This window comes from Ctenopharyngodon idella, chromosome 8, assembly GCF_019924925.1.
Source record: "Ctenopharyngodon idella isolate HZGC_01 chromosome 8, HZGC01, whole genome shotgun sequence".
In the NCBI taxonomy this organism is placed as follows: domain Eukaryota; kingdom Metazoa; phylum Chordata; class Actinopteri; order Cypriniformes; family Xenocyprididae; genus Ctenopharyngodon; species Ctenopharyngodon idella.
Window position 1 is genome coordinate 7,728,961 of NC_067227.1, and position 26,267 is coordinate 7,755,227.

The following is a 26,267-nucleotide window of genomic DNA, read 5'->3' on the forward strand; positions in this document are numbered from 1 at the left end:
CATTGTGTTAGCTGTATGTTAGTGGAATAGTGTGTCATCAGAAGCGCATTAATAGCAGACGCATGGCAGCAGTATAATAGAGGAGTACGGGAACCTGAAGACTGAGTGATAAATGAATGGAGCCTGTGAACTCCATCCTATCAGCTAATGTCCCACATCAGTCACAGAGAGAACCCCTCTCCCCATATAATATATCTTGTGTTTATCTGTGTGTGTGTACAGGGGTTTAGACCTGGTGAACGTTCACCTGTTTCATGATGCCTCCAACCTCATAGCCTGCAACGCTAGTCCGTCAGTGTATTCCGCAAACCGCAAGAAAGCTCTCAGATACGTCATCAACAGGTTTGTGCTTCTGAAATATTCACTTGAATTATTCACATGAGTTTGTGTTAATAAATTCAAATTATAAAAATGACAATGGATGCAATAACAACATGAAATTGGTGGGGAAAAATAATAGTAACCTATATCATCATAATTTACTCATCACATTATTTCAAGCTGAATTTTCTCACACAGAAATGCATCACAGTTAAATGCTGTGTCATGTTGTCTTTCAGCAGAAAAGACTTGAGAAGTCTGAGTGTAATGTGGTTTGTGGTCCCATATCAAACTCTTTCTCTTGTCTTGCAGGGTAGCAGATAACAGCTACAGTCCTCTTCCCTTCTTCCTGTTTGGGGATTTCAATTTCCGCCTTGACACACTCAGTCTAGTACAGGTAGATCTGACTGATATATTCCACACAGACCACATACACACATAAGTTATATAAAGATTAATATGTGTATTTGTTTGTGTACAGAACCTCTCCATGTCGGCTGATATCCAGACGGTAAAAAAAGACAGTAGCAACGAGGTAGAAAAAATCATTTGTGAAGAGAAAGACAATGACCACAAGGTGATTATTTATTTTTAAAGCTGTTTGATGAAAACAGATATTGAATTAGGTGTATGATATGCTGATTATTTAATCAAATTAACCACAAACATTTGCATATATCAATATTTTCTGAGAAAAGCCTACAAATGAAGATTCAGTCATTCAGTAGACATTACAAAAGTGGTTTTACAAGTCTGTCTGAGGTAAATTTATGGGCATACACATTCCGTTAATTGTTGGTTTTCAACAATGATAATATTAAGAAACAATTCTTTACCACCAAATCAGCATATTAGAATGATTTCTGAAGGATCATGTGACTGGAGTAACGGCTGCTGAAAATTCAGTTATTTTGTAATAATATTTCACAATATTACAGTTTTTACTATATTTTTAGATAAAAAATAATGCAGCCTTGGTGAGCATATAAAAATACTTTAATGAATCTTAAAAATTTAAAAAAAAAAATGAATCTTTAAAAAATCATTAAAAAATCTTACCGACCATAAACTTTTGAATGGTAGTGTAGTGTATGGTTTGTGACCATTATTAATTGACTTGTGACCATTATTAGTTTACTTAGTATTTTTAATATATATACAGTGGGTACGGAAAGTATTCAGACCCCCTTAAATTTTTCACTCTTTGTTATATTGCAGCCATTTGCTAAAATCATTTAAGTTAAAGAAAAACACAGAATTGTTGACATTTTTGCAGATTTATTAAAAAAGAAAAACTGAAATATCACATGGTCCTAAGTATTCAGACCCTTTGCTCAGTATTTAGTAGAAGCACCCTTTTGATCTAATACAGCCATGAGTCTTTTTGGGAAAGATGCAACAAGTTTTTCACACCTGGATTTGGGGATCCTCTGCCATTCCTCCTTGCAGATCCTCTCCAGTTCTGTCAGGTTGGATGGTAAACGTTGGTGGACAGCCATTTTTAGGTCTCTCCAGAGATGCTCAATTAGGTTTAAGTCAGGGCTCTGGCTGGGCCATTCAAGAACAGTCATGGAGTTGTTGTGAAGCCACTCCTTCGTTATTTTAGCTGTGTGCTTAGGGTCATTGTCTTGTTGGAAGGTAAACCTTCGGCCCAGTCTGAGGTCCTGAGCACTCTGGAGAAGGTTTTCGTCCAGCATATCCCTGTACTTGGCCGCATTCATCTTTCCCTCGATTGCAACCAGTCGTCCTGTCCCTGCAGCTGAAAAACACCCCCACAGCATGATGCTGCCACCACCATGCTTCACTGTTGGGACTGTATTGGACAGGTGATGAGCAGTGCCTGGTTTTCTCCACACATACCGCTTAGAATTAAGGCCAAAAAGTTCTATCTTGGTCTCATCAGACCAGATAATCTTATTTCTCACCATCTTGGAGTCCTCCATGCGGGCTTTCATGTGTCTTGCACTGAGGAGAGGCTTCCGTCGGGCCACTCTGCCATAAAGCCCCGACTGGTGGAGGGCTGCAGTGATGGTTGACTTTCTACAACTTTCTCCCATCTCCCGACTGCATCTCTGGAGCTCATCCACAGTGATCTTTGGGTTCTTCTTTACCTCTCTCACCAAGGCTCTTCTCCCCCGATAGCTCAGTTTGGCCGGACGGCCAGCTCTAGGAAGGGTTCTGGTCGTCCCAAACGTCCTCTATTTAAGGATTATGGAGGACACTGTGCTCTTAGGAACCTTAAGTGTAGTAACCTTGGCCAGATCTGTGCCTTGCCACAATTCTGTCTCTGAGCTCTTCAGGCAGTTCCTTTGACCTCATGATTCTCATTTGCTCTGACATGCACTGTGAGCTGTAAGGTCTTATATAGACAGGTGTGTGGCTTTCCTAATCAAGTCCAATCAGTATAATCAAACACAGCTGGACTCAAATGAAGGTGTAGAACCATCTCAAGGATGATCAGAAGAAATGGACAGCACCTGAGTTAAATATATGAGTGTCACAGCAAAGTGTCTGAATATTTAGGACCATGTGATATTTCAGTTTTTCTTTTTTAATGAATCTTCAAAAATGTCAACAATTCTGTGTTTTTCTGTCAATATGGGGTGCTGTGTGTACATTAATGAGGAAAAAAAATGAACTTAAATGATTTTAGCAAATGGCTGCAATATAACAAAGAGTGAAAAATTTAAGGGGGTCTGAATACTTTCCGTACCCACTGTATATATTTAATTGACAGCCTTCTTTTTATTATTTTTTTATGTTCTGATTTTGTTCTGAATTCACAAATATGCAGAATTACAGAGCCACCAGCAAATCTGCAGTGACACTTGCTTTATTGAGGTTTTGTAAACATGTTAAAGGCTCTGACTTTGCATCCAGGAGATGATTAATTTTTTCTTTTTGTGTGTGCTCAGACATAACCAGTACACTGTCCAGCCAGATTTATGGTTTTTGGAGGGTTGATATTGACTTCTTGCCAGTCCTGAAAATGCGAGCTTGCATTTAGATCACTCCTGCAGACCTGTGCTTCATTTTTTGTGCCAGCAAAGTTGGAGTTACTCTCCGTTCTTTGCTAGTTTTTTATGCCCTGCATTAACCTCTGTCCTTCTCTTTTCACCTTTGTCTTTACTCTTTGTCTTTCCTTGTGTTTATTTTTTCTTTACTCATGTTTTGTTCATTTGCTTCCTTTTCAATACTTCATTCTTTCTTTCTGTCCTTCTTTTTACCACTCCATCACTAGGTCCTCCTTCATATAGAGACCAAGTTATTTGCTTACTTGCACCAGGCTGTGTTCAGAGAAAACAACGGAAAAGAGGTCTGAACTTTTTTTAAGAAATAAGACATTGACTATAATTTAATCAAAAGAGTATATCACTAGAAATAAGTCTAAACTTATGTATTTTTCTGTCTTTCAGCTGCTGAAGTACGATAAGGAGATCGCTGCATTCCACGACGTCATCACAGAGGAGGATATCCGGTTTCCTCCTAGGTGAGCAGCTTTAAAAAGTATTGATAAACACCTGAAAGACGTTTCTTTTCTGCAAGGCCAAAATATTAACCAATAATATTAGCTGTACTTTTTGTGGACCAATCAAATCCGTATGAAAACTGTAAAATCAGGTCCCATATCACATTGTTTCATTATTAATTTTTAGTTTTAGTTTTTTACAGAAATACATTACTTTTGAATACTATCATTCAAAAGTTTCTGTCGCCAAGATTTTTTTTTTTTTTTTAATTAATACTTTTAATTTAATACGGCAAGAAAAGATTTACATTTCAAATGGAGTTCAAATTTTCTTTTGAACTTTCTTATTCATCAAATAATCCATAAAATAGAATGACGGTTTCTACAAAAATGTTAAGCAGCACAACTGTTTTCAACATTGATAAAATAAGAAATGTTTCTTGAGCACTAAATCAGCATATTAGAATAATTTCTGAAGGATCATGTGACACTAAAACTTACCCCAACACTGCTGAAGACTGGAGTAATGGCTGCTGAAAATTCAGCTTTGCTATCCCAGGAATTAATTATTTTTTTAAAATATATTTTGATCAAATGAATGGTTAACAACACCTAAAAAAGAAGCTCTTTCACACTATTTTCAATACTGAAAAATAATTTCTGAGATACAGATGGTAAAAATGAGCTATCATTTCTTTCTTTTTTTCAAGCTATCTGAAATACTATATAACCTATTTAATCTTTTTCTTTAGCTCCAACCCTTTCTTTAGTTTAGCTCTAACCAAACACACTCAAATAAGCTAATCAAGGTGTTCAGAATTAATTACAAAATATAGACATAAGTTAAATTGGGGTTGGTACTAAAGTCTGCAGAATACTGACCTCACCAGGTAATTGTCAGTCCAAAACCCTGTAATTTTCTTGTCTGAGTTCTGCATGTATGGTTTTAATGTTTCAGTTACCCATACAGTGAAGACTACACTAAACCTACACAGTACATGAACACACGATGCCCGGCATGGTGTGACCGCATCCTAATGTCCCACAACGCGAGAGACATCATTCACCGGGTAGGTTTACATTTGTATAACTTTTATTGTTATCTTAATGTATTTTTTTTAAACATATTTTTAACTTATTTTTTTACACCATAATTGAATATGATATTATACACATCCAAATTAAATCAATAATCATTTGGTTATTGGATAGAATATGCAATATACATGTTTGAGTCAAATGAACAGCGACTTGTATTGCTTCATTTATTGATTTATTGTTTGTTGTCTGCAGAGGGAAGAGGGTGAGAGTGGTGTTGTTTATAACACACTGGGCTCCAACATCTGCATGGGAGACCACAAGGTGATCAGATCTCTTAAACATCCCATCTTCATCAAAATGTTTTAACGAATGCTGATGGATGAATATATGATAACTATTTACCTTATTATTGGTTATGTTTTATGTCTTGTCTCCAGCCTGTTTTCCTGTTTTTTCCACTGAAGACAATTTCACATTGACACTAGGAGAGTCAAAGGGTGAGACATTTCATTTAGCTTGAACTGAAACAACAAAGATTTTGCTTATAAGCATAAAATCTGATTTTTTTTCTTCTTTTTTTTTTTTTCTTTCTTTTTGCAATATATTCTGATAATATGGACAATACAATATACTGGTAGTATGTAAAGAAATACAATAAAACTATAATGGCGTTTAATTCAGTTCTATTTTTTATATATGATTTCAGGAATTACCTCAAAATGTAAAAAAAAAAAACAATCACAACACACTGTTCCAGCCGACAAATCAGAGCACATTGCACTTTTCAGAAGGAGGGGCTTTATAGAAACAGGAACTAAACAGAGCGTTACTAACAATCTGAGAAGAGAAGGTGCTTCAATAATGTAAAATATGTTTAAAAAAAAAAAAAAAAGTGTTTTTTGAACATTCAAGCATGAAAACCTACAAGACCCCAAAAACAAAATCAAGACTTTGAAAAAGGACATAACATCTTGATGTTGAAAAAGGTTAATGCCTACGTTAATTGTCAACCACCCAAGTACACATCTCCCATTTCCGTATTTAGTCGCAGAATGTCCATCAGTCCACTCAAGAGTTCTGTTCTGATATTCCCTGAGTAGCCATTAGCAGCCCCTCGGCCCTCATTTACTGTGACGCTGAGCTAAGATGAAGCACCTCAGTGCTGCATGATGGAAGACAGGTCCCACTGCACGTCTCCTGATCTATGTCTGTTGGATTCTTTGTCTCTTAAGCCTACGCAAGCAATTGCTCGCACTGAACCATAAAAGCACCAGTGTTCATTAATTACAGATACACAGAACACAATCTATTCTGCATTGTTGTCCCATATTGGCATGTTTAGGGCAGTGATTTTGTTTTGCTGCCAGTTTTATGTGTGTTCTATAGGTTACGCTTGTCTAGTGTTTAGACTACCTTGTCTAGGGTTTACTACCACAGCTGTATCATGTCATTTAGTCTGCAAATAGACTTAAATTATGAACATTAGTATTCCTTGGTTCTTAAATCAAAGAATTGGGGTCTAAAGCGGATTATGCAATTTTTTAATATCATTATTATTTTACTGTTTAATATTATGTATAAGACAATACAATATACATTATAAAACATTTCAGTCTGTGAAAACTTTAAATGTTTATTTGCTGCCAAATAGTTACACTATTTGGACCACTTTGAAATTAGAAATGACAGATACTAAGTTAAATGGGTGGAAACAAAGATATTGCTATAAACATTTGGTCACACTTTAGATTAGGGTCCAATTCTCACTGTTAACTAACTTTTAACTATGACTTTTGCCTCAATAAACTCCTAATTACTGCTTATTAATAGTTAGTACAGTGGTTAAGTTTAGGTATGGGTAGTATCAAGGGATAGAATAAGGTCATGCAGAATAAGGCATTAATATGTGCTTTATAAGTACTAATAAACAGCCACATCCTAGTAATATGCATGCTAATAAGCAGCTAGTTAATAGTGAGAATTGGACCCTAAACTAAAGTGTTACCAAACATTTTTGCACATTCAGTACAGTACTGTACACAAGTCAATGTCAATACCAGCCAATACCAAGCAATACAAAACTGCACAAATTGTGATACCATATATTTCATACTCACTGATTATTCAAAGTGCTTTACATTGGCATAATAAGGAGAGAGAAATTAAAAAAAAAAATACAAACATTATAAAAGGCCATTTTAAATTATTTAAGAACAAATGAATAAGAAAGGTAAAAGAACAGTTTTATTTAAAATGGATCAAAATAAAATGGAATGAAATACAGTATAATGCAATGTTTCAAAAGACAAAATGACATCCCCTTTAAAACTAACTTCTCAGCAATATTATATATTTCAATATACAATTTTTTCTGTTTAATTATTATACATTCATAAACCCATTTCAACCCATTCATAAACCCAATTTCATTCCTTCTATTTGCACTGTTTACACTTTTCCTACACTTATTTGAAAAAGAAAAACTAATAACATGTTTCCACTAAATGAACAAAAAATATAGGCTGGTTTTTTCAATATAAAGATTGTGGGTTAAAAATTATTTCAATATATAATGGAAAATGTATGTCTTAGGACAAGAAACTGGTCACCATTTCTTTTTTCATGATTTTTTAAATCCTTTCCTTTAGTAATTCCAAAAATATTTCATGTCAAATACCTATAAACCAAAAAAATAAGTCAAAGTTGTCATGTGCAAGATTAATATGTTTTCATAAGTAATTTTTTACTAGTTGATAAACATTCTTTCTCTCTCTTTATCAGGACTTCCTGTGTTGTTGACGGGAACCAAGAGGTTAATCTGTGGCCATCTCTTCTGATCATGCCAGGGCTCTACAACAAGTACACACTCACTCTCACACACCAAGACAATGAGAAACCCCTACAGGACCTCTGAAATCTCCTGGCAAACTCAAGTGGGCACACAATGTAAAGGACAGAAACTGTTCATTTTCTGAAAGCTATGTTCTCTTAGTTTTACTTTTCATCATGATGCACATTTAACAAAGACTTCAGGTATGTTCAGCGTGACTTCAGAAATGTCTGAACAAAGAAAAATAGGACAAAATCAAGAAGGACCAAGAGAAAGAACACAAAGGCAGTTCTCAAAGCTCTCAACTCCTGACTTTTTACAAACAACTAAGCTTAAGACTTTGCATAGAGTATGTAAACTCATGCGAATTACAATGGCATGCTTTAAAAATTACAACTCCATTTGTTTGTTTTTACTCATTGTAAGGATGTGAATACAAGTACAAGTATGCTGAAAATATCACACCCAAACGCAAGCTGCTGCGACGCACAAGCTTTGGTTGCTGTTTCACTCCGGAATCTCTTTGCATTGACATTCTTCATCTGTGTGCATGTGCGTCGAGTAAGTGTGGGCTGATACTGTAGCTTTCAGCTAGTTGCTTTTCAGTTCTTATACTTTCTGCATGTGCGAGTATGGATTCATAATCTTCTATTTTTGCATTTACACTCACCTCAGCATTTACGGCCATCAGCGTGTCTTCAGCTTCAGTCATTGTCTCTGCGGGGTTGTTAGTCAGACTTGCGGATCAATAGAATATGTACAGGACAGCAAGGGACGAGTTATAAAGCCATTAGCACTTGTGAATCATGGAAATCCCACCCAGAGTGCCCTGGCCTGGAAGCCCCCAGATTTTTAATTAGAGCACTAGTGCAATGCTGAATGCTAATGTGGAGCGTAGCATTCGGAGATCTGTTTGTTGTTTTAATTGTTTTGGATCTTGGGTACTTCGTGTTGTTTCGTAAAGTTTTAACAGCTCTTTATGGTTTTTATTGGTGTTGGTCCAGCGTTAAATCTGTTTAAAGCTTGTTGTAATGACCACGTTTCATATAGTAGGATTCTGTGTGGTAAATTACTTTATGCGTTGTGTTATGTAATGACTTTAAACTGTAAATACGTAGGGCTACGTAACTGTTATTGAATCACCTTGTTTGTCCATCTGAATTGTTGAAGAGATGTTTGGAGTGACTGATACTCAGAAATGTATTAATAATCAAACCGACAATATGCAAGATTGAAGTTGACACACTTTTATAGTAAAATATCCCTTTAAATGTCCCAGCAACATGTTCCTCATTTCAAATATCAAACAAACAATCTCTATTTCTTACAATCTGATTTTTTAACCAAAACTGAATTTATATATTAAATCAATGTAATCTGAACACCCCCACGCATAATTTACGTGTGAGGGTTAAATCGTACAGCCCACCTGTCAATAATGGACTTGTTGAAGTTGATTCATAGTATGGTCAACATAATTTACTGTTCCTGGGGGCATCGCTTCAAACCGTGGTTCAATAGGAGGCCACGGAGTCGCTGTAGGTACGGCATTGATGTCGTTTAGCATTTGAGATTTTACAGATAAACACAAACACTACAGTCTCTTGAGATTTATGTGCACTGTTATTAGCATGCTAAGTTACACGTGTATGTAGCCATTCATGTTTGCACTCGTTTTGGGGAAGTATTTTACTTTGCAGTGATGTGAGCATTCATAGTCAGTAATAAAAGGGATTTTTCTTTCGTAGCAATTGTGAAATCAGTCACATTGCTTATTTTATGTTAATAAGTTATTTCTACTTTCTGTGTTACTTTGACTTTTCTTCTTCTTTTTTTTATTAAAAAATAGACTTTGTTTGAGGCATTGTCATGGATTCACCCCAGAACCACTGAAACATATATTGTATATTATTATATAGTGTCTATCCAGAAGATGGATAAAGTTTAAAGATAAATGTTGACTGCTGGGCCAGGGGGAATCTTGTCGATAGGAACATTTGCCATTAGGAAATTATAGGTTGTTCAGAGTAAACACATGCATGAATCATACTTAAATGGAAAGTTTACCCAAAAATAAAAAAATCTGTCATTTACTCACCCTCAAATTGTATGAGTTTCTTTCTTCTGCTGAACACAAAAGAAGATATTTTGAAAAATGTTGTTAACTGGTCCCCACTGACTTCCATAGTATTTTTTTTTCATACTATGGAAGTCAATGGGAACCAACAACTGTTTGGCTACCAACATTCTTCAAAGTATCTTCTTTTGTGTTCAACAGAACAAAGAAAATCATACAGGTTTAGAACCACTTGAAAGTAAATGATGACAGAATTTTATTTTTGGATGAACTATCCTTTTAAACAGTCATATTCATACCTAAAAATTGCATGAGGAGAAAACAGGCTCTTGACTCTCTTAAATGATTGAAGATGTACACGATGCTTGATACCGTGCCAAATATTATGTTATTTCCTCATATTGTTTTTTTCCTTTTTTTTTTTTTTTTCCTTTCCATTTTATGACTTGTGACAGACCTTGTGTTTGGAAGATTTGTTGTTACAGATGTAAGATGCAGTAAAATAGTTGCAGTGCATTTACTCTAGTCGTACCTAATGTGCTGCCGAATGTTGGACTGGCCTGAAACGGTCTAAAGACCCTCTTACTGTACTATATCTTCTGCAGCACCAATGAATGTTTTTCTTAAATATGTTATGTCTTATTTCCTAATAAAATGTATACTCATCAACTGACAAGTTGTATTTTTTTTTTTTTGTAACAAAACATTTATTTTACAGTGTCATTGTTACACGTTACATGTAGTTACTGTAGTAATAACTTTAATTATGCATAATTACATGCACTTAAACCAAACCCTCATCCTAACCCTAAACCTATAGTAAGTACATGCAGTTAATTATTATTACTCAGTATTTAAATGTATAATTACACTGTAATACTGACACCTTAACATATAAAGTGTAACTATTTTATAGCCTAATAGATACATCTATTCAAAAACATCTGTTCAAACTAAAATATTGAGATTATTTATTAATTCTATTAGTTGCAATATATATTATAGAAAAAAAAATGTGAATTGCTGTTTTATTTCTGTAATATTTTATTAAATATATAAAAATTAAATGTGTAGTAGGATTAGGAATAAGCATTTTTTTTTTTTTTTTTTAAATGACATCAGAAGTGGAAAACGTTGGTCAAAACATACATTTACACACAAACTGACCACCAACCACAACTTTCAGACGCCATCTTTATTTTTTAGCTCAACTCTCACGGAATGGAAAGTACAGGATTGTGGGATATCAAAGGCAGTGAAGGATACATCTATGCTGCCTTCAAAAATCGATCAGATGAAGGTATCTCAGGAGACAGGAAGTGAAGCTAACAATGGATTCAGACATACCTTCCTTGGAATGTGTCCTCTGAAGGCAGCATCTGAGTTTCTCGATATTTTAAATATTGCAACAGGTGCTAAAATTAGCATCACTGAGAAGATCCATTGATGACTGTTTGGTCAATTGTTTCACATTGACTCAGTTCACATTAATTGATCAATCCAAAGTCATTATCATTATAAAACCCTTTAATTGAGGTGTGCAGTTAAGACGTCCATAACAAGCAGATGCTCAACAAGACACACTCACCCTCCCACCATCTGCTCTCTCATTTAAAGGATCTGAGATCTGACTAATGTCTCCCTGTAGACAACTGATCTCAAAGGAGGCATTAGTTAAATGAGATTAATCAAACTGACAATGCTTGTTGATTTGCTGTAGAATTATCAGAGCAAGTTTTACATTTATTGACAGTTCAAACAGCCTTTTTTACAACAGGTTAAGCTCAGGCATTACCTTAAAATGTAAGTTAATATTCTTAAGATTTCATTCCTTTCATAATGTGCATCATATAGTATGCTGAAAAGTTATTTTTAACCTCTTTAAAACATAATTGACTAAACATAGTTTTGCTATGGTTTTGAAAAGAGATTGTGATTTTCAAAATAACAAGACAAACTCAACATTCAAAACAGAAATTTATTGTGCATTTTCTTCATAATTAATTTACAGATCATATACATTAGATTATATGCATTTTAGATGTTAACATTTGACTGTTAATTATTTATTTATTATTGGGGGAATATCAATCTACCCTGTCTTCAAGAGTTTTTAAAAATCAATAAATAATAGTATCTCTGTACAGTGCTTGTATGGCAATATGGAAAACATGCTGTGTCTTATTACTAAACACCTCCGTATAAACTTGACCTGATTTATGGACTGAGAGAGTTGCAGGTTAGTTAAACTTCACTGACACAACATGAAATGCTTGTAACTTTTGGAAGAAAGGAAGGATGTATATCTACAATGACATGTAATGACATAAAGAGAGTGCGAATACAGTTCATTCAGTATTGATTTATGTATCTGATTGCATTTTACCATATCTGCTTGCTATCCCTGCAGTTTTATGAGCATTTATAATGCATTTTACCTCTGAATAAGTTTGAGCAATATTCAGTACAGAATTCAAAGACAACTGGGCAATACTTTCTTTGAAGCCTTTATAATGCAACATAACTATATTCTTAATGCCTTAAAATTGATACCTAATACCTGCCTTGTGATATAACCTACTGTCAATTGTATGTTCTCGTAAATAATTTTCATCAGTTAAAGTAGCCTTAAATAAATTATAACGGTTTACTCATGGCTATATATTTAGATAATACATTGTATTATAACACAATAATCAATAAAAATGTTATGTATTAAATGTTATAATGCATAATCAAATGAATAACCATGAATAGTTCAATATTAAAATGATTAAAATAATTTCTTAGAGTATTAAATAGGCCTAGTTGTCGCACAAGATATCCCAGTAACTATAATCTTTAGATTCAAAATTCTAGTTCACAAATGTGCGTTTTCTTTTTTGAAGGGATAATTTGTAACAATACATTTGGCCTATACAATGTATTAATTACAATACACACTGCCCAAAACATTTTGTAATCTTTTAATTGTTTTGTAAATCATAATTGTTTTACTGTTGACATTTGTAGGAGTAGAAAAAGCCTAATAGGCTGTTTAAGAGCAGGTCCAATTTTGACCAGTTTCTGTAGCCTATCTTTTTTTCCTTGGCAAAAAAACAAAAACGTGTAAATGTTCATAGAAAGTGTTACCGAGAACGGTTATATATTACTGTGTATTTGTATAATTTGAGACATCTTATTTTTATATAACTGTGTATGGTATGATTATGCGTGTTTTGTTGGCACAATGTAGGCCTACTATAGCCTATTAAACGTGTGTTCGCCCTCAGAGATGATGTGGTCCCAGGCGCAGTACAGAGAAAGCTCTGCGGTGTTTTCGCAGCAGCTGTCGGATCTTCTCATCGTCCGTGTCGGGGTCCAGCGGTTTGTTGTACTCCTCGTCCTCCACCTCGTTCTCTGACCCATCTCCTCCGCTCTCCCCCCGCGAGGCCTGTGTGGAGCTGGGTTCCGTCGCGCTCTTCTTCCGCCATTTAGTGCGCCGGTTCTGGAACCACACCTGAGGAATTACATTATTGTATCAGATTCACGCAGGTGCCGTTGAAACCCATTACAAATAATTAAATATAAATAAATTCTAACACAACTTTCTCACAAATTCTCACAATCTCACATCTTTGAGAACGTCAGTTATGTAGACTACTTAGCTAATAGCTGTTAGCTTCCCAACAACCGTAATCCACAAACAATTTAGTTTCCCCGGTGTATTTTATACATTTTATATTGAATAACGCACAAATGCAGAACTATTAAACACTATTATCTTACTTTAACTTGTGACTCAGTCATGCCTAGTGAGTATGCCAGTCTGGCTCTCTCTGGTCCTGCCAGGTACTTGGTCTGCTCGAAGGTTTTCTCCAGAGCAAAGATCTGGTGCCCGCTGAAAGTGGGTCTTGTGTGCTTCTTTTTTCCCGCAGTCTCAGTGTGATGCCCACTACCTACAGAGAAAACACAAGATTTTGAATCACAACTAAACCTGCATGTGCTGACACATTTAATGTGACTTAATTTTCTGTTTTATTTAACCTTGTGACTTGAATGTGGCATGAATTGGTAAAATGGAAACAATTTTACTTCAATTTTTAGTTTTATTTTATGTTAGACACATTCATATAGTTAGTTACAAAGGGGTCTTTGAATAAATAGAATAATCTTAAAATAATAGAAACATCTGGGATTATAAAAGTTTTACTTTTCATAGTCAACAAATGTCTATGAAAAATGTCAAATGTTTAATAGTATTATGTTATAATGTTTATTATATTTTATACACTAATCATTATTTTAATATATTTAATAATATTTTAATATCATTAATTTCTATTTCAATAATTTTTAACATTTACTTAAAACTTAAAATAATTAATTGTTTAAAAGGAAACAGTTATTTTAATTAAACATTTTTTTATATATATATATCTTGTTTACTGAAAGAAAAAAGTCATTTGAAATATTGTCCACAACCTTTCCTTTAAATTTAATTTACATCATAACCAGTCAATTTTATATACTTATAATACCACACTGATTGTAACATTTCCACTGAAATCTTAAAATAATGAACTGTTTAATAAGTTTTATATTTTTTTACTGAAAAATAGTCTGCCCACATCCTTATATTTAAATTTAATTTACATCATATACGAACAGCTTTATACACACTAATAAAATCGCACTAACTGGACTAATATTCAACCTGATCTCATCAAGTCCTTAAATACAGTCTAATTTTATTCTTCTGTATGATATTCAAACAATTTACATTAATTTAATTTATAGTAAAAAAGGTAAATTAGTATTAGGAAATGTCACATTGCTGGAATCACATTACACATAATACTCTTTCAAATTAACTCGAAGTACATCTTGCTTAGACTTACTGTTGGCACACTGCTGTCTCGCTCCCCTCCACTCGTACCCTCCGTCCACCCAGCAGCTGCTGCCTTTGCCCTTCATACCCGAACATTCAACACTGGGTTTAGGGAAAGCGGTCAGTCCCGATGGGGCGTAATCCCGATTATAATACACCCCTGGACTAGGCATAGCTGTCCCAAAGCCACCCATGGAGGGGTACCCGGACAATAGCGCGGGGGTTCCCGGGCCGCCCACCATGGATCGACTCAGGATGTCACTGATGCCATGCGGAGTGCCAGCCTGGAGCTGAGTGTTGATGTTGGCGGGGCTGAGCTTGTAGAAGGAGTTGGGAATGGAGTACTGGCACACCGGGGCCTTGATGTCTGAAGGGAACTGGTTCAAGCTGTTGTTGAAGAGGAAAGACCCTGAAATATTGGACTCCATGGAAACTAGTGTGCGTACTTCTTCTGTTTCCAATGATGATGATGATTCCAGACTGATTTCTCACCAAGGTCCTGACATCAAGTCCTCCGAAGGGTCCCGTTCGAGTCTGAGATCAACACAACCTTGGCAACTTTCTGTGTGATAATCTGGAGTATTTCCAGGGCTCAGTGTGGTCCTCACATCACCCCAGGATCAAAGAATGGTTTAAAGGTCAGGTAAGAGTCTGTTTTCACTTCCTCTTCTCAATTCTTTTAACTAGTCCATAATGGATGCTGGAACTCCAATGTGAACACCCAGCGCCACTCTCACTTTCACAGACAAATGTCCCACTGACTCTCTGGTTGCAGGTCATAAATAAGATGCACCTTACACCGCATCATAATGATGGACAGAATTAGAATGCCCTGTCTTGATTGGTTGAGCGCTCAACGTGCCTGATCTCCTCATTGGTCTGTTCGCAGTGGGACAGCCTTTGATTGGTTGTGAACAGATTAATAGTTTTTTAAAAAGTCTGGGTGAGAATAAGTTGCTTTTTAATGGGCCGTCTGCTGTGGCTGAGGAGCAGTTAAGAAGCGTAACACGAGGAAATGGGATTTTTGTCATCTTGAACAGTCACTGGGATTGTTTTTACATTGTCCTTTCCTTCATTATGATTGTGGCATTGTGTAAGATGAATAAGATGTTTGGTGACTATGTCTGACAGATATTTTTTCTTTACATTTACTAATATCAGCTGCATCTCCCCCACTCTACTTATGTAATTCCTCAACATGCAGTCAAGCCAAAAAATTTTCAGACGTTTTTGATATTGTTGGTATATTTTTACTAGTGTGTGCAGGACACTATAGTTCATTTATGTAAGATAGCAAAATAAAGTAAACTGTGACATATTATACCCAAAAATTCTACCAGTAAAATTGATAAAAATTTGGAACCAAAACTTATTCAGACACTTTGACCTGACCATGTTTTGCTTAAGTGTTATCTGACATAATTAAGATTACTTTTTTTCAGACACAGTTAAACTCTGAGATCTTGTCATATTTTATTACCATTTTTTAAAGTATAGTGAATAAACTGTATTAATGAATGAAATGTTAAAGGTGTCTGAATAAATTTTGGTTTGACTGTATGCATATTCATTAAAAAGTTATATTTCTGGGATTGTAGAGTAATTTAAAGTTTTGGTCAAAAGAATCAAAGTACTTTTGATTCATAGTCGACAAATATCTAGAAAAAAGTAAAATGTTTAATTTAAAGATGCAGTAGAGGTGGTTTGTATAGGCAACTGTTTATATGTGCACTTAAGTGTCACAAGTGCACAAAGTTAATGTAATGATGCAATTATGTTATATGTAATGTAATAAGTGTAAAGAATCTACAGCAATGAAAACCCATTTTCTGAGAGCAAAAGTTAAACTATCAATCTGACCTTTAACTAGGCATTGTCCTTGACTTTCTGGTCTTAGACTGTTTGATATTCTGTCCAGCACAAGAAGGGTTTTACAATTACAGTTTGTACTGAGCTATTGATTATGTCTAGGTTCATGCATAAATTCTTACATTTTTTGACACAAGCATTCACCAGTGGTGTAGGGTCAGTTGGGATTTTTTTCTCCTTTTTTTTTTTTTTTTTTTTTTTTTTTGAGGTATAAAAAAGGTTTATATATTAGAAGAAAAAAAAAAATTATACCTTAAAGAAAATAATAATAATAAATACCTTAAATAATAATAATAATAAAAGAATTTAAAAAAAGGAAGGTAAAATCTTAGTTTTAATGAAAATAAATCCCTAGGACATAAAAGTGCCTAAAGTTAAAGAAACACCCCAATTATTCAATTTAAATTAAAATTATGCTCACATTTATTTTATTTTATTTTATTTTATTTATTATTTTATTTTATTTTATTTTATTTTAAACCTCTTCCACTGACTTTTAGGTTTTATAATGGAAAATTCCCTAGCTGGATTTTATTGTTTGGGCTGCTTACCTGTAGATGGCGATAGATAGTCATGATGTCAGCAATCAACAATCTCTCTAGAGACCCATTGACAATCCCTCACTCAGTTCATGAAGACAAGAGGAACCAGCAAAAGTACTGAAAGTGTATAATAAATGAATCATTACATTTGTTAAAAAGTAATGTGTCTTAATACAAATATGGCAAATATGTGCATACTATGTATTTTAATCACTGGCAAAATACAATAAAGCTGAATCTATTCTAACATAGAGTTGTCAGTGCTTTAAAAACAACTGCCAATCTGTGATCAGAAGAAAAAAATAAGTTGCTGAACTTGTCTCAGCTTGAACTTGGCTTTGTATTAAGACAGTAGAAAGAGAATCAGCCCGTCCATTCACTTTGAGGCTTCATGTTATAATTATATGTTGTATTATATTAACTTAAGAAAAAAGTGATGTTTATAGTACACACAATTACATGGAATTCTTGTTTACACGTGACACCATATCTTGTTTCATCTGATCTGTGCGTCTGTTCATCTAGGCTCTCTAAGGGTATTTATAGTTTTGGAAAGTTCTGGGCTTTTTTTGCTTTCACACACACTGCCAAAATTTTTGCAGAAAGCTGTTGCAAGCTTTTCAGAAGGCATATTTATCTGAATGGTGGAAGTAACATACCAGTAAAATCTGGAATTGCACAGTGTGAAAATTCCCATTATTCTGAAGAATGGATTGAAATAAATGTGTTAAATGAAGCTGATAATTATACACTTTTTGACAACTGATAGCATTAGCAAATTGTGGATGTGAAGAACTCTGTAAAGGAAAGAATTCAAAATCTGTGGAGTTCTGTTTTCTGCAGCCAGTCACTGTGACAAGTGACTACTACATACTGTGCAATAGAGCAAAAATAAATAAATAAATAAATAAAATAAAAAAAAGTTTTTTTGTTAAAGATTGTAACTGATGATGCGACGTCTGGTTCATTCGCCAAGCTAGAAATGGAAGGTCAGAAGCTCACTGCACATGTAGTTGTGTATACCACACATTTTAGCAAATATAGTAGGTCATCTGGGTATTCCATGTATAGCAGCAATTATTTATATTATAAATATGGTTACCTGAACTCATATGCTGTGTTTACAGCAGGTAGTTCCACCCAAATATCAGGCATGTTTCATCATTATTTACTTGTTCAGTTTCCGCATGTTTCATCAGACCTGTTGCGCTAAACTCACAGAATGATGAAAGATAAAAATGAGATGATGAAAAAAGAAGTGATGTGATTATGAAAACATTCTACAGAACTTATGCTACAGAACGTAAATTATTTATTTTCTTATTTCAGATTTTATTTTATTTATTAATTATTTGATTCAAGTTTGGTCCCACTTTATATTAAATGGCCTTAACTACTATGTACTTACATTTAAATTAATCATTTGATACAATGTACTTATTGTGTACATATATGTTTTTACATTGTACTTATATTTTAAAAACACCTGCATGTAATTACATCTGTAATTAATTTCTGTAATTACATTTATAATTACACTGTTGACTAATCCCTTACACCTTACCCCTACCCTTAAACCTACCCATACCACCAAAGCTTTCCCTAACCTTACCCATATCCCACCTCAATAGCAGCAAAAGTGTTTTGCAATTCAATATGAACCCAATAAGTACATTGTACTTATTTTTTGATGTAAGTACATGGTAGTTAAGGCCACCTAATATAAAGTGGGACCTTGAGTTTTTATTTTTTCTATTTTCATTATTGTTTCTGGAAATTTATATTATTGTGTTAGGTGTTGGATTCATGAATGTTAATGTTTAAAGTTTATAAACCAAACAGATGTCAAAAGTCAAATTTTATAGAGGTGTCATGTGCGATCAGGTGGAGTCATACTTTTGCTTTCGTTATGACAGTATTCTTACCACATACCTGTTTGTGCAAAAAAGAAAAGTGGGATGGGCCCTGGATCTCAGATGATCCTGATCCCTGGTTTTTCCAGAAATGTTATGATTTCAGAAAAAAGTACAGCAGTAAAATGGAAACTCAGGTATTACAGCATGACATTTTGGTAATTATATACACCAATAACTGATATAACATCAATATTCAAACCCACCTGAACTACTTACTGTATGATTCATGAATATAAATAGTTAAGTCATACTTAAAAAGTCCATATTTTTAAAAGATTCTACATTAAAATTAAATGCAGGTCCCCCCTCACTTTGGCTATTTCGACTGATCCCTGCATGAATCTCAGCATCAGATCTATACTGCTTTCTTGAAACCCTTAAACATTTTTAAGGATAATACAGTATGTTAGCTGTTTCAGTATGTTCTGTTTTCTTTTCTTAAAAACTGTCATGAAACTATTCAACACATGTCTTGTTTCACCAGTATTTCAATGAGCCAAAGTTATCCCTTTCGCATTCTATTGTGGCGAGAAAACTTGTTTGCCTCTTTTCCTGGCATCAAAGTCTTTAAAAGAAAAATGATCTCGCCGGTTAATCACAAGTTGACGATCAACATTGTTGTTGTAAAGCAACAACAAAATAATCTGAAATATTTGTGATTCCATATGTAAAAGTTTAAATGGTAACAAAAGTATATGTTAATAAAGCATTTATTAATCATAGTGTTAATTTCAACAGTTACTAATACATAATTAGATCAATTTTTAGAATATTAAATCAAAAGTTGTCTCTGTTAATATTATTTAATGGACCTGAGCTAATATGAACTAACAATGAACACACTGTAAAACTCAAAAAGTTCAGAATACTCAAAACATTCGAGGAAACTTATTACCTCAAAACATTTAAGTTAACTAAGTTTTTTTTTTTTTTTTTTTTTTTACCGGCATTCCTTCGCTCCCACAGTTCTCAGCCTCACCCAACTCATCAAATGACCTCAATTACATACAGATCATTTGCATAAACATCACATTCAGGTCTTGGTTAAATGTTAGATAGCAAATAACACATGCTATTATAACTATCAAAGAGACTGTCATTATATACTTGCATGTATATAATCAAACAACATACAGTATGTGGTCTTAAAAGTTTTGCAGCCCATCCTCAACCTAACCACAGGCTCTCTTCACCAGAATGGTAACCCTACAAAACTAAGACAACAGAGCCCCCTGTAAATCCCAACATAACACAACATTAAACACTAACTTATGTCTCCCTATGTTAGTCTTATGCAAAAACACACAAAATAACACTTAATTTCAACATTTATTTATACAGTCTGACGCAAAACATGCTGGGAATTAGAAATCAGCTGCAACTCAACTCAATCATATTAAGTTCACCTTGCTACGATGAAATTTTGAGTTCACACAACTTTTTTTTCTGTTAAGTACAATGAACTTTCATTATTATTTGAGTGAAACAAACTCATTTCATTTAATTAATTTCACTGTTCAGTTTTACAGTGCAGTTGTTTTTTATTAACTAATGTTAACAAAGAATAATAAATACAACTGTAACAAATATATTGCTTATTGTTACCATATGTTAGCTAATGGATTAAATTATTGAGAAAAAATTAAGATTTCTGCACTCACCATATACAATATATGGTGGTGTGGAGATTAGCAGTCTTATTAGTATTAAAAACAAAAAAACAACTCAGTTTTACAGTTTTACTAGTTTACAGTTTTACTAGTATGGGAGAAAATTGTGATCTCAGGGTAGCACTTTATTTACAGTCCTGTTCCCCATGTACATATGTACTTATTATAGTATTTGCAATAACTGGGTAATAACTAGGTACTAACCCTGAACCTACCCCTAAACCTAACCTTAACCCATGTGGTTACCTTATATTACCCAGTACTTTCTTAAGTACACTGTATGTGCATGTACTGTAAAATAAAGTGCAACCGCATGTCTTTATGAGATTCACCTTTCAACTCCACCTAATTTTTCATACAAAACATTTCTAAGGAAATGAAACTACATTACAAAATGACATACAGTTTTTGAGTCATGAGAGGCCTAACATCCAATTAAAAAATAAATAAATAAATAAAATCTTGTAATGTGATTCATTGTGTGGAAACACCAGAAAGATAAGTCAGCCAGTAATTCCCCTTTCTTCTTCACCTGCATCTTAGCCCTTCCCCTTCTTGTCTTTTCTTTATTCAGCCAGTGCAACTAGAAAAACAGGCTTTTGTTCTCTGAAGTGCTCAAAGCTACTTGAACAGTAAAAGCGACAGTCGCAAATCATTTTTTGGTTGCATTTACCATCTTAAACATCAGGACCTTTTCATGAAGCAAAGACAAACCAACAATGAGTGAGTATAACTAGAAATACATACAGAGATTCCATATAGGTTCATTGGTTTGTCAGTCTGACTTTAAGATTAATTTGTATTATATTAGAGCACGATCGCATGTGTGGCAGTCGATGTCTGGGCCCAATGACTTTCAACGTGGACCTGACAGGACAATATGTGACCCTCAGCCAAGGAGGGCGACTCGCGTCCAGAGACACCTCAAACTTTATGAATGGTTTGGTGTTTCTTAGCCGAACAGTAAAGGTGGACGAAAAGCTGTGTATATGTATTGAGGACTGCACCTCGTCATGGGATGGAGCTCTCCGTGTGGGTTTCACCAACATCTGCCCACAAAGAAACAATATACCACCTGCCTCTATACCAAACCTCAGGGACACAGAGGGATACTGCGTTGTGCCAGTGCCAGAGGACTTGTGTAGGCGTGGTGTAGAGCTTCAGTTTTGGATGAACTATGCAGGCATGGTTATTGTTCAAGAGAAAGGCAGGGAGAAATATTACCTGAAAGCAAAAGGACTGAACCTGAATAATCCATTGTGGGTTTTCATTGATTTGTATGGAAACACAAGTGCTGTCCGCCTTCTGGGTAAGTACAGAGGGAGAAAAAGACTCTTTTTCAGATCAGTCAGAATTGATAGGCCTACTTGAATCTGCTTATTAAATGTATAAAATCTTTTGTAAAAATGTGCTGTAGGCTCAAGGAGGGGCAGTCGAACATCATGCCCAGTTTGTCCCATAGACGGTGGCATCAAGTTGTCGACAAGACAGTTTGAGAGACAAGTGTCAGAGGAAGAGCATAACCATAAAACAGGTGAAAGGGTTTTCTAAAAATGCCAAAATCAATAATGAACCATCCATCAAGCATCTTTTTTTTAGTTTTAGTATCCAGTGTACTAAATCCATTGACCTTTTTATTATGCTTAGACACCAGAATGGTCCAGAAAACATCATCTTACTGGAAACCGAGTCTCTTCCTTGTACAGTATGCCAACCAGACCACCGTCCCAAGCTCCAAAGAACATTCAGATCTCACAAGAGCTGGTTTAGGTACATTATCTGGCTACTTTTAGCTCAAAAATATTACTAGCATGACAGTTCTCTATAGTGCGCATAACTTATAGTTTTACAATTAACGCAAGTTTCAAAGATCTTACAATGTGTGTGATGATTTTTAGGCATTCCTGTTCAGGAATCAAGAGGAATAGATCTAAACTGGACTTGGAGAGAGCTGAATCGCTTCATTTGCTCCAGATATCCCTTGGTCAATCTGGATTTGATTGGTTTCCTTTTTGCGAAGGCTGATAAACGTGGAAGACTTTGCAGATTACATGCAGACACTCTGAAGAAAATAAAAAAGGAGCTGGGTGACAGCATACTGTATATAATTCCTGAGACAGACATTGTTTTAAATGAGGTATAGTAGAAAATTATTTATTTATTAATTTGATCAGTTCTTAAATACTGTGGAAGTGCCACTGAAAGAACTAAGGTGAATGTTTAAGCACTGGAGTTCTTTGAAGGCACTTTTTTTTTAACCTGCTAGTGGACAATTACTTGAAAATACTATACAAATAAACTAGGCTACTATTTTTCCCACAGATGACTGCACACACACTATCATCAATCATGAATGCAAATGCTTTCTCACCATCACGCTCTCCTCCACCTGTTCCTGTACAAGAGAGGCACCGGTTGACTTCAACCAATAGTTATCTTTCAGATAACTACTCTTCAATGGTAATTATCTTTATTATGGTATATATATCATTTAAACAACATAGCCTATACACCAGGTCATTTGACTGCACATGGGAGATACATTAAGCCTTTAAACATATAAAAAGTATAAAACAATTTTTTCAGTACATCCATAAAATTGTTTTAAATTATGTGTCGCCTATAGCCACAACCTACAGATCCCAGCATAAATGCTGATAAATTATTTGTTATTAAAGTATCAACATTCGCAAACCACTGTTAATTTAACATAAAAGCAAGCATAGGCAGTGCTGCGTGCATGATTTGGCATGGCAGAATGCGCGCAAAGAGAGCTCACTTTACAATCCCTAAAAAGCTGACATCTCAGTTAATCGTGATCTAACAAAGCTTCATTGACTGCGCAGTGAATCTTTAATATAATCAGAGGATGTACCAGCTTGCAAAGCATTCAGCACTGAATAAACACTCTGATGTTTTGAGCAGTGAGTGGATTCTAACATCTGATTGGCCAGTGCGTTCAAGAAATCAACAAATATGTCTGTGATTGATTGAGCTGTCAATGCTGCAAAAACGTTATTAAAAACTCATCCTATGCTTGCGCCTGTAAAGCTTTTTTTATTTTATCTTAGTTGTTCTTTAAAAAAAAAAAAAAAAAATCAACACATAACACTTTTTATACTTTTAATATGCATTTACTGTCCTGTGAAAACAGGGGGTGCTGCAGCACCCAAATGCACCTTAGAACATTGACATTGCAGAAAGGCAGCATAAGGCAGTATTTAAATCTCTTCAACAGGAGGACATGGACGTTAGCTCTTTGCTCAGAGAGTTTCAGCACATGCATCTCAGTGCCAGTGAGCACGTTTCAGTATTGGTTTCTCGTAACAAGTTGCTGCAGAGTGCAAAAGATGCTCTTTCCAATTGCAATTTCCCTTGGACAAAAATACCTTTTGTGACATTTGTTGGTGAGCAAGCACTCGACTGTGGAGGTCCACGGAGAGAGTTTTTTAGGTATGCCACTTACACTGAAGAATTTGGATTTAGATTTGGATTCACTGAAGTGTAGAAAACTCATTCTTAAACATGAAACATGCACTAGTGGTGAGGTTACAGCTTTGTTTGACTTTGACATTATTGCCATCTCATTACCCTTGCCTCAGAATCCTGATGATGGAGGTGCAAAGATCGCTGGGGATCTTTGAGGGGCAGTCTGGACACTTGTTCTTCACCTATGACCAGATGGCCTTGGAGGAACACAAGTATGAGTTGGCAGGGAAGCTGATTGCATGGTCTGTGGCTCATGGTGGACCAGGACTCAAAGCTCTTGACCCTTGCCTGTACCAGCTGATGTGCACCCAAGAATGTCGACTGGTAGACTTCGACTGGCAACTAATACCAGATGCTGACATTCAGGAAAAACTGAAAAAGGTTTCTATACATTTCTCCATCAATCAGTTTTAGCTACAAGATCTCTTAGCTACAAGATGCTTTAGCTAAAAGATCTCTAATCATTTTATCTTGCGTTCAGATTTTGTCATGTAAAACGATGGACGACCTCCGTAGTCTGCAGAGAGAGCATGGTGACTGGATCTGTGACTGTGGATTCCCTGGAATATATAAACCTGAAGTTTCCATCCAAGATGTACCAAAGATTTACTCCTATGCAGTTCGACATTACATATATCTTAGGTATGTATCTATATTAAAATTTGATTACTCATTTAATAAGAAAGAGTAATAAAAGTTATCAAATTAACACTCATTTATACAACAGTTAGTTCCGGTCCTCTAATTTGACTAGTCGTTCCAAGATCACTGTTTCAAATATTTATAAAAATAATTAACTATTTAGTAATATGTTGTGTGATATTGCTTAAATATAAGAATAGTCATTTAACAGTCTGTGCTAATTTTCACAGAACATCCAATATGATTCATCAGTTCACAAAGGGACTGAATGCTTATGGACAGTTTTGGGATATGGTAAGAACTCACTGGGTTGAGTTTCTGCCCATCTTTACCCACATGCATGAGCCCCTTTCCAGAAGCACATTCACAGCCCTGTTCCAAATCCACTGGAGTAAAGCAGGGACCAAGAAGAGGGCTGCTGAAGAGGAGACTTTACATTACTGGGAACTGGTGCTTAAGATGATCGAGGGTGAGTTTCCTAGTTAGCAAGTGAACTGTAAAATAAACTGTGTAATAACTGTGCTTGTAATTGACAATTTGTTAAGACTTGAGCTTGTCATTTTTCCCTCAACAGATAAAAAACCAAAAGCTCCCCAAAACGAGTTGCATTTTGAGGAGATTTTGGCATTTACAACTGGAGCAGATGAAGTCCCACCGCTTGGGTTCTCACAGAAGCCAAGCATTAACTTCTACCAGCCAGAGGAGCATGGATGCCGTCTACCATATGCTAACACATGCATGATGGGATTGTTCCTGCCCAGGGTTGTAAAAGATGAGGTGGAACTTTACAAAATGCTTCTGAGAGCAATCCGAGACTCATCTGAATTTGGGAGAACATAAACATATGTAATTCAATATTATAATGAAAACTTTCACATCCATAATATATAATCATTATGTACAGGATATTTTTGCATTATTTAAAAAAGAAAGCACTTATGTATAGTTGTTTGTATATGCTGTATATTTTTGACATGTTTTGCACACTATGCCACATACATTTTGTATATTTGTAAAAAAAAAAAAAAAATGTATTTTTATTTTCATACAAATGTCAGTCATGCCTCTAATAAACTGTTAAAAAAAGAAACAAATTGAGTGTTTATTTCTCTGGTTTGGTTGGGGAGGAGCGATTAACAACAGCAATTCAGCGAATCAACAGTTTCATATGTCAGCTAGGAGTAGAGTAAAACAATGTCTCGACAAACTGCAGAATTGGCTACCTGTAAAAATCAAAAACTTCCTTGTGTAATAAATTGTCTTTATCTTCTGACTTTATTTTAGTTCACTGCATACTAACCAGTGTTACATGTAGGGCTGTTTGTAGATTAAGGAGAATACGACCTGTCAATCATCATTCTGTAAACCAGTTTTAACTGACAAACCTATGCAGTAAAACATTATCTACCATGAGTGCGTTTTCCAAAGAATCGTTACCCAACAATGGTCGCAAGGTCCTTTGAATTGTGTCGGTAGCTAGCCTCTCCTTTGATAGGGAAAAAAGCGAAACCACCGCTTAAAAACGACATGG

At 35.0% G+C, this 26,267-nt stretch overlaps 3 protein-coding genes across 6 annotated transcripts in view; 2 read left to right on the forward strand and 1 right to left on the reverse strand.

The window, feature by feature from the left end:
- The window catches only part of inpp5l (inositol polyphosphate-5-phosphatase L), a 36,704-nt gene extending 26,290 nt beyond the window's left edge, over window positions 1-10,414 (forward strand). For both annotated transcript variants that reach the window (XM_051903331.1, XM_051903332.1), the window contains exons 8-16: window positions 223-342; window positions 634-718; window positions 803-898; window positions 3,563-3,637; window positions 3,738-3,811; window positions 4,749-4,860; window positions 5,084-5,152; window positions 5,269-5,328; window positions 7,613-10,414. In XM_051903331.1, the coding sequence (XP_051759291.1) occupies window positions 223-342; window positions 634-718; window positions 803-898; window positions 3,563-3,637; window positions 3,738-3,811; window positions 4,749-4,860; window positions 5,084-5,152; window positions 5,269-5,310 (673 nt within the window). In that variant the 3' untranslated portion in view covers window positions 5,311-5,328; window positions 7,613-10,414. The remainder of the gene's footprint in view (window positions 1-222; window positions 343-633; window positions 719-802; window positions 899-3,562; window positions 3,638-3,737; window positions 3,812-4,748; window positions 4,861-5,083; window positions 5,153-5,268; window positions 5,329-7,612) is intronic.
- A 1,318-nt stretch (window positions 10,415-11,732) lies between these two features.
- nkx6.3 (NK6 homeobox 3) lies at window positions 11,733-17,518 on the reverse strand. The gene is made up of 3 exons (XM_051903338.1): window positions 14,619-17,518; window positions 13,507-13,676; window positions 11,733-13,237 (listed from the first exon to the last, which is right to left on the reverse strand). Exons 1-3 carry the CDS (start codon window positions 15,034-15,036, stop codon window positions 13,007-13,009), a joined length of 819 nt encoding a protein of 272 aa, XP_051759298.1. The 5' UTR covers window positions 15,037-17,518; the 3' UTR covers window positions 11,733-13,006.
- A 3,639-nt stretch (window positions 17,519-21,157) lies between these two features.
- Window positions 21,158-26,259, forward strand: LOC127517544 (G2/M phase-specific E3 ubiquitin-protein ligase-like). Of its 3 annotated transcripts, XM_051903317.1 has the most exons (11): window positions 21,160-21,328; window positions 21,417-21,914; window positions 22,023-22,139; window positions 22,253-22,375; window positions 22,504-22,742; window positions 22,928-23,065; window positions 23,844-24,058; window positions 24,208-24,475; window positions 24,576-24,736; window positions 24,967-25,205; window positions 25,311-26,259. In XM_051903317.1, exons 1-11 carry the CDS (start codon window positions 21,325-21,327, stop codon window positions 25,574-25,576), a joined length of 2,268 nt encoding a protein of 755 aa, XP_051759277.1. In that variant the 5' UTR covers window positions 21,160-21,324; the 3' UTR covers window positions 25,577-26,259. The 3 variants fall into 3 exon arrangements, with proteins under 3 accessions (XP_051759278.1, XP_051759277.1, XP_051759279.1); XM_051903318.1 differs by lacking the exons at window positions 23,844-24,058; window positions 25,311-26,259 and having other exon boundaries at window positions 21,158-21,328; XM_051903319.1 differs by lacking the exons at window positions 21,160-21,328; window positions 21,417-21,914; window positions 22,023-22,139; ... (1 more) ...; window positions 22,504-22,742; window positions 22,928-23,065 and having other exon boundaries at window positions 23,079-24,058.
- Window positions 26,260-26,267: the final 8 nt, after the last annotated feature.